Genomic DNA, 8827 nt, shown 5'->3' with positions numbered 1-8827 from the left:
AGAATAGACGACGTAAACTGGCGTTCAACGCCAGCTTTCTACCCAAATCTGGCGTCCAGCGCCAGAAAAGGAGCCAAAACCAGAGTTGAACGCCCAAACTGGCACAAAAGCTGGCGTTCAACTCCAAGGAGAACCTCTACACGTGTAACACTCAAAGCCCAGCCCAAGCACACACCAAGTGGGCCCCGGAAGTGGATTTATGCATCAATTACTTACTCATGTAAACCCTAGTAGCTAGTTTATTATAAATAGGACCTTTTACTATTGTATTAGGCATCTTTGGTCTTAGTCTTAATCCATTGTTCATCTTTGGATTACCTTATGATCCTTTGATCATGTTTTGGGGGCTGGCCATCTCGGCCATGCCTGGACCTCTCACTTATGTATTTTTAACGGTAGAGTTTCTACACTCCATAGATTAAGGTGTGGAGCTCTGCTGTTCCTCAAAGATTAATGCAAGTACTACTGTTTTCTATTCAATTCATCTTATTTCGCTTCTAAGATATCCATTCGCACCCAAGAACGTGATGAAGGTGATGATTATGTGTGACGCTCATCACCATCTCCCCTATGAACACGTGCCTGACAAACACTTCCGTTCTACATGAAATAAGCTAGAATGAATATCTCTTAGATCTCTTAACCGGAATCTTCGTGGCGTAAGCTAGAATGATGGTGGCATTCAAGAGAATCCGGAAGGTCTAAACCTTGTCTGTGGTATTCTGAGTAGGATTCGATGAATGAATGACTGTGACGAGCTCCTAACTCGCGATTGTAGGGCATTAGTGACAGACGCAAAAGGATAGTAAATCCTATTCCAGCATGATCGAGAACCGACAGATGAATAGTCGTGCCATGACAGGGTGCGTGAGCATATTATTCACTGAGAGGATAAGATGAAGCCATTGGCAAGGGTGATGCCTCCAGATGATTAGCCGTGCCGTGACAGGGCATTGGATCATTTTTCCGAGAGATGACCGAAAGTAGCCATTGACAGTGGTGATGTATCACATAAAACCAGCCATGGAAAGGAGTAAGACTGACTGGATGAAGATAGCAGGAAAGCAGAGGTTCAGAGGAACGAAAGCATCTCCATTCGCTTATCTGAAATTCCTACCAATGAATTACATAAGTATCTCTATCCCTATTTTATTATATAATATTCGAAAACACCATTATCACTTTATATCCGCCTGACTTAGATTTGCAAGGTGACCATAGCTTGCTTCATACCAACAATCTCCGTGGGATTCGACCCTTACTCACGTAAGGTATTACTTGGACGACCCAGTGCACTTGCTGGTTAGTTGTATCGAAGTTGTGACAAATTATGAATGTGTAATCACGATTACGCGTACGAAGTTGCTCACGTGCCAGGAATAGTTTGAGCCTGGACATCACAATTTCGTGCACCAGTCCCATTGTTTCATCTGCTCCCATAGTTGACTTACATCTTCTCTCAAGTGCTTGATATCTCCTTACATTTGGTGAAGGTTTCCCTGCATTTTCCCCATTGAAGCCTTCAGGGAATTATGAATATGGTGCTGGTAGTTGTGGGAATGGTGCTTGGACATAAGCTTCTTCTTGTTGTGGTGGCCCTTGTGGTCTTGGTACATGAGCTCTTTGCTCCCTTGCTCTTTGTAGTGGGTTAATGGCCACCACCTTCTCTAACTTTTTGGCTGTGATTGGTTTGTCCTGCTCCACTAATATTTCATCAATTACTTTCTCCACTCTAGCCTCATCACAAAGCCTTTGAATGATGCTTGGGAATGCAAGTCTTGTGCTATCCTTGGTGCTCTTCAGTACCCTGTGAATGTTGTTTGCAATCATCTCCTCCACATTGATGTTTTTCCCTTTCATGATGATGTAGATTAGTACAGGTCTTTCCAAAGTAACCTCTGAAGTGTTGGAGGTGGGGTTAAGGGATCTCATCACAAAGTCTAGCCACCCTCTAGCTTGAGAGCACAAGTCTCTCCTTCTTAGCTGGTTTGGCCTTCCATCTTTGTCATTGATCCATTGTACATTAAGGTACAAATCTCGTTCAGAATCTTATCAAATCCAGGATCAAGTTGCTTTACCCTTTCTTCATAGCTCCTGGTTGAGCTTGTTCACCTCACCTCTAACATCCTTTCCAAGTTTGCAGGGCTATAATCAATGTTCTTCCCCCTCACAAAGCTTTGGTAGTCATACTTTTACCCTAGTTGAGGGACAACATTGGCATAGAATTTCCTTACTAGGCTCTCCACCACTTTCTTTGGTGGGTTACAAAGGATAGCCCAGCCTCTATTGTTGATCTCAATGGTGATCTCCCTGTGTTCATCCTTTCCTAGATGGAAGCCAACCTCAGGAATAATTTGCCTCTCACTTACCCACCCATAAAATTGGTTTTGGTGGAAGAATAAGAGAAACTTGAACTCGTTGTAGCTTGATGAACCAGAGCTAGCTTCCTTAGTCTTTCTTTTCTTTGATCCAGTGGCCTTTGGTGGTGCCATTCGGATGTGGTTAAGGAAGTTAAAAAGGTGATGAAAAGTTGAAGAATGAAGGAAAAGGAAGAAAGCAAATTGAAGGTTTGCTCCAACACCAAATTTAGGACTTGATTGTCCCAATCAAGAAACAAGAAAGAAAGATGGAAAGAAGGTAAGAAGGAAAGGAAGTCAAGAAAGAGAGATGGGAGAGTAAAGGTGTCGTATGAGAGGAGTCTAAAGTGTGAAGAAGAGGGTTGGGTGAGTGCATTATATAGAGGAGGGGGGATCTGGAAGGTGTGAATTGGGTGAAAAGTTTTAAAGCTTTCACACTTGAGAGTGGCGCCCAGCGTGGGGAGTGGCGCCAAACCCCACCTGTTCAGCTTTCTTCTGAATTTTGAGTTCCAAAGTGTGAAGTACACTTTGACTCCTTGACTTGATGAGTGATCAATGTCATGTGGGTCCTACTTCTCTCCTGAAAATTCAGTCATAAACCCTCATTAGTGATTAGAAAAATTACTTCATATTCTTCCAGTTAAAAGGCATTTAATAGGTGTCTTTTGGACACCAAACTTAAATTCATTGTATATAGTAATCGGTCTCATGATTGGACTTTATTTTGTACGTTATGAGTGGAATAAATTTAATTCTTTGACACTCTTCTACTTCTATTTCATATGTATACAATAAAATGACTGTTTTATGCACCTACCAACTTACTAATTGCCTATACGTATGGATCTCTTATGGTGGTGGCCACACCAAACTTAAATTTGGGCTTACTCCCAAGATTAATTCAATTGTTTTGATGTAAGCTCAAATTAAGTGGGTTAGTGGCCACACCAAACTTAGCTTTTTAGCTAGTTTCTCAGCCCAATTAATCAACCTCATATAGAATAGTATGCAAGGTTGTATTGCCAGCAAGCTAGAAAAACTTGTAATATTCAAAGCAAGGAAACTATCAACTAATTAACTAACAACTGAAACTGAAAATTAAACAATCTAACTGACTAAACATAAAGTACTCTAGAAAGCATGAAATTGAAAGGATATGAGTGTTGGGGTGCCTCCCAACTAGTGCTTCTTTAACGTTATTAGCTTGACGATCTTTCCTCTTTAGTTGAGGTTATAGTTCACTATTTGCTCATCCAATGAGTCCCCCAAGTAGTGCTTAAGCCTGTGATTATTGACAGTGAAAGTCCTCTATGTTTTGTCATCCATAAGTTTCACATGACCATAAGGGGAAGCCTTGATGACTGTAAATGGGCCAGACTATCTTGACTTCAACTTCCCTGGGAAAAACTTGAGCCTTGAGTTGTACAATAGCACTTTTTGACCTTCTACAAACTCCCTTGCTAGCTTTTGATCATGACATTTCTTTGCTTTCTCCTTGTAAATCTTGGCATTTTCATAAGCTTGAGATCTGAATTCATCTAACTCATTGAACTGCAGCAATCTTCTTTCCCCAGTAGCTTGATTATCAAAGTTCAACATCTTTAGAGACCAAAATGCTCTATGTTCAAGCTCTACTGGTAGATGACAAGCCTTTTCAGACACCAATTAGTATGGAGACATGCCAATGGGTGTCTTAAAAGCTGTCCTATAAGCACATAGTGCATCATCTAGCTTCTTGGACCAGTCTTTTCTTAAGTTCCCAATAGTATTTTCAAGGATTCTCTTCAGCTCTCTATTTGAAATTTCAACTTGACCATTGGGTTGTCGATGGTAAGGGGTAGATACCTTGTGCTTAACACCATATTTGAAGAGGAGTGTCTCAAGTTGCTTGTTGCAAAAGTGAGTTTCTCCATCACTTATAAGAGCTATTGGAACCCCAAACCAGATAAATATGTTCTTCCTCAAAACGTTTATCACCACTTTGTTGTCATTTGTTGACGTAGCTATGACCTCTACCCATTTAGACACATAGTCCACAGTGACCAATATGTAATTGTTTGAGTATGAGGTTGGGAATGGTCCCATGAAATCAATACCCCATACATCAAACAACTCTAACTCCATTATGAATCTTTGTGGCATTTCATTTTTCTTGGGTAAGTTGCCAGCTCTTTGACATTCATTGCACCTTGTCACAAACTCCTTTGCATCTTTGAATGTTGTAGGCCAAAATAATCTACATTGCAACACCTTGGTTGCAGTCCTTTCTCCACTAAAATGACCTCCATATGTGGATCAATGGCAATGCCAAACGACCTCTTCTTAGAATCCCATCAGCACACTTCTTGAAGAGGTAAGGCTCATCCCAAATATAGTGCTTGACATCATTGATGAGCTTTCTTCTCATATGCTTATTGATGTTGGAAGGTAACTCTCCTATGGCCTTGAAGTTTGCTATATCTGTGAATCATGGAGCTTCTTGAATCATCATCAATTGTTCATCCGAAAAACTCTCATTCACCCCAGGGCTATATGCTTTATCCCCTTCATGTGGGATCCTTGATAGGTGGTCAGCCACCTTGTTCTCTACTCCACTTCTATCTTTAATCTCAATATTAAACTCTTGGAGTAACAAAATCCATCTTATTAGTCTAGGCTTGTATTCTTGCTTGGTTAGCAAGTATTTAAGAGCTGCATGGTCAGTAAACACAATGACTTTAGAACCAATGAGATATGATCTAAATTTATCAAATGCAAAGACTATAGCAAGGAGTTCTTTTTCTGTTATGGTGTAGCTTCTTTGGGCTTCATTAAGAACCTTGCTAGCATAATAGATGACATGCACTAGCTTGTCTTTCCTTTGTCCTAAGACAGCACCAATAGCTGGTCTGATGCATCACACATCAATTCAAAGGGTAAGTCCCAGCTAGGTGGTGCTATAATAGGTGCAGAGGAGAGTTTGCTTTTAAGCTCCTCAAAGGCAAGCATACATTCTCTATCAAAGATAAAAGGTACATTAGAGATAAGAAAGTTACTCAAAGGTTTGGTAATTTTTGAAAAGTCTCTAATAAACCTTCTATAAAATCCAACATGCCCGAAGAAACTCCTAATTGCTTTGACATTGCAAGGTGGGGATAATTTTTCAATCACTTCCACCTTGGCCATGTCCACCTTTATGCCTTTCTTAGAGATTTTGTGGCCAAGGACCACCCCTTCGGTGACCATAAAATGACACTTCTCCTAATTCAAAACTAGGTTAGTCTCTTGGCATCTCTTGAGCACCAAGGCAAGATGGTGTAAGCAATTAGGAAAGGAGTCACCAAACACTGAAAAAATCATCCATGAAAACCTTAATAAACCTCTCAATCATATCAGAAAAAATGGACAGCATGCACCTTTGGAATGTAGCAGGTGCATTTCACAAACCAAAGGGCATACGTCTATATCCGAAAACACTATAAGGGCAAGTGAAAGAAGTCTTCTCTTGGTCTTTAGGGTCCACTACAATTTGGCTGTAGCCTGAGTATCCATCCAACAAACCTCTCTAACATTTGATCCATGAATGGTAGAGGGAAATGGTCCTTCCTAGTGGCTTCATTGAGCTTCCGGTAGTCTATACACATGCGTCATCCAATCACTGTTCTTGTTGGTATCAATTCATTTATTTTATTTGGCACAACTGTGATTCCTTTCTTGGGAACTACTTGAACAGGGCTCACCCAAGGGCTGTCTGATATGGGGGTAAATCTCCCCTGCTTACCATAATTTCAGCACTTCTTTTTGCACCACTTCTTGCATTGAGGGGTTCAGCCTTCTTTGTGGTTGTATTGAGGGCTTTGCATCCTCCTCAAGAAGGATTTTATGCATGCACATTGAAGGGCTAATTTCCTTTAAATCTGAAAGTGTCCACCCTATGGCATCCTTGTGTTGTTTCAACACATTAATGAGCTTCTTTTCTTGTTCTACACTCAAGCTTGAGTTGATGATTACTAGATATGTATTGTTGCTTCCCAAGTAAGCATACTTCAAGCTTTGGGGGTAGGGTCTTCAACTCCAACTTTGGTGCTTCCACTTCCTTCTTGCTTGCCTTGTCCAATATGATTGAACCTTCTATGATTTCTTGTGGTAGTTCACCACCTAATGTTTGAGGATCTTGCTCCATTACTTCTTTACGTTGATCTTCTTCTAGGACTCCTTGAACTATTTTCTCCATTGTGTCCACCATTATACATTCTCCGATGGATTCCTTGGGGTAGGTCATTGCAGTGAAAACATTGAACACCATCTTTTCTTCATGTAGCCTTAGGACCAACTCTCCTTTTTGCACATTAATTATGGCCCCAGCTATAGCTAAGAATGGTCTTCCTAATATGATTGATGCATTGGCCTCTTCCTCCATATCAAGCACAACAAAGTCTGCTGGGAATATGAATTCTCCCACTTTCACCAACAAGTCTTCCACCACCCCATGAGAAAATTTGAATGTTCTATCAGCTAATTGAAGAGCCATTATTGTTGGTTTGGCCTCTTCAATTCTCATTCTTTTCATCATGGCTAAGGACATAAGATTGATGCTAGCCCCCAGATCACATAGTGATTTTTCAATGCTAATATCCCCTATGATGCAGATTTGGAAGCTCCTAGGATCTTTCATCTTTTGGGGAAGCTTCTTTTGTATGATGGCACTACATTCCTCAGTGAGCACTACAGTTTCCTTTACTCCCCAATTTCTCTTCTTTATCATGAGCTCTTTTAAGAACTTGGCATAAAATGGCATTTGCTCTAATGCTTCAGCAAAAGGGATGTTGATTTGAAGCCTCTTAAAGATCTCCAAGAACCTAGAAACCTGGCTGTCCTTCCCATCTTTTTTCAGCCTTTGTGGGTAGGGTGCTTTTGGTACATAAGGCTTTAATACTTGCTTTGGTGGGGCTGGAGTATGTATCTCTTCTTCTTGATTGATTTCTGAGTCATTTGCAACTTCTTCTTCTTGCAAATTGTGGCTTGAGGGTGTCTCCTTCACCACCTTTCCACTTCTTAGTGTGATGGCCTTGTATTTCCCTCTAGGATTGGTCATGGTATCACTTGGGAATGTGTTTGTAGGCATTGGTATTTGCTTGGATAGATATCCTAATTGTGATTCCTATTTTGAGATTGCTGCCCCTTGGTTCTTTATGTTGGATCTAGCCTCCTCTTGGATTGAATCTATCTTTTTTCAGCTTGCACTTGTCTTTCTGCAACAGTGGTTATACTCCCTGTCAATTGTGATATTGCAGCCTCCAATCTTGCAAAGTTATTGCTATTATCACATGGTTGTGGGGCTGAAGATGATACATCTTGAGAGTGGTTATTGTGTGGTTGTTGATTGGATTGGTAGGGGGCATTGTTGAATTATGTTAGGGTCTGTGGTTGTTTGATTAATGGCTGGGGTTATTGTATTGGTATTGGTTAGAGTGATATGGCTTGTGGTCTTGGGTATGGTTTTGTTGGTTTTTCCACCCAAAGTTTGGGTGGTTCTTCCGACCTGGGTTGTAAGTTTTAGCATTGGGGTCATATGGTTGTCTTGAGAAATTGTTCACATAATTGGCTTGCTCTCATTCACATTCATCCTCTGAGCTATCTCCATCCTGCATAGGTGCTTGAGCATGGATGACTGAGACTTGATTCTTCTCCATTTGCTTGGTTAGAGCTGCTAGTTGAGCTGTGATCATCTTGTTTTAAGCCAGCAGAGCATCCATAGAGTTGAGCTCCATTACTCCCCTCTTTGAGTTTCTATCAGAAGCATAGAAGTACTCATTGTCAGCCACAGTTTCTATTATGTCTATGGCCTCTTTAATTGTCTTCTTCTTGTTGAGAGAGGCTTCTGAAGAGTGATTGATAAACTCCGATTTTGTAGTTTATCTTGTGCTTATTATGGGAGATTTTATCAACATTTCTCACACTTATTCACAAGAAATGCATGGTTTTGTGTTCACTTCCCAATATTGCTCCATGATGGAAAACATGCTTATTTTAACTCAAAATTGCCGTATTTTAATTCTCTTCTATTGCCATTCGATGCCGTGATGTATTTGTTGAGTAATTTCAGGAATTATAGGGTAGGAATGACTTAGAAGAGAGGGAGAAAGTATGTACAAAAAGGGAGGAACATGAAGAATTGAAATCTTGGGAAAAGCAGCATCGGCGCGCTCGTGCACTCCACGCGCACGCGTGGATGGGATTGGCTGGAAGTGGCGCGCAAGGATGGACGCATCCGCGTGGATCAGAAAATTCCTATCGACGCGCACGCGCACTTGGCGCGCACGCGTGGAAAGTTGCACGTGACCTCATTAAAGGAAATCATGCCTGGCGATTTCTGAGGCTTATTAGGCCCAATTTCAAGCTGTTTCTGCATGGAAAAGACCCAAGGATGCTAGGGAGAAAATGGGGGATCACTCATTTTACACTAGGACATAATTTTTAGTTAGTTTTTG

At 41.0% G+C, this 8827-nt stretch overlaps 1 protein-coding gene across 1 annotated transcript; it reads right to left on the bottom strand.

Annotated features, from left to right (window-relative positions):
• Positions 1-6297: 6297 nt before the first annotated feature.
• Positions 6298-7431, bottom strand: LOC107615633 (uncharacterized). Its single transcript, XM_016317681.1, has 2 exons — positions 6805-7431; positions 6298-6750 (listed from the first exon to the last, which is right to left on the bottom strand). Exons 1-2 carry the CDS (start codon positions 7429-7431, stop codon positions 6298-6300), a joined length of 1080 nt encoding a protein of 359 aa, XP_016173167.1.
• Positions 7432-8827: the final 1396 nt, after the last annotated feature.

The sequence above is a fragment of the Arachis ipaensis genome, chromosome B9 (assembly GCF_059453495.1).
Source record: "Arachis ipaensis isolate K30076 ecotype BB chromosome B9, ASM5945349v1, whole genome shotgun sequence".
NCBI classification, from domain to species: domain Eukaryota; kingdom Viridiplantae; phylum Streptophyta; class Magnoliopsida; order Fabales; family Fabaceae; genus Arachis; species Arachis ipaensis.
The sequence above is the reverse complement of the archived record's forward strand: the minus strand, read 5'-3'. Positions and strand labels throughout refer to the sequence as shown.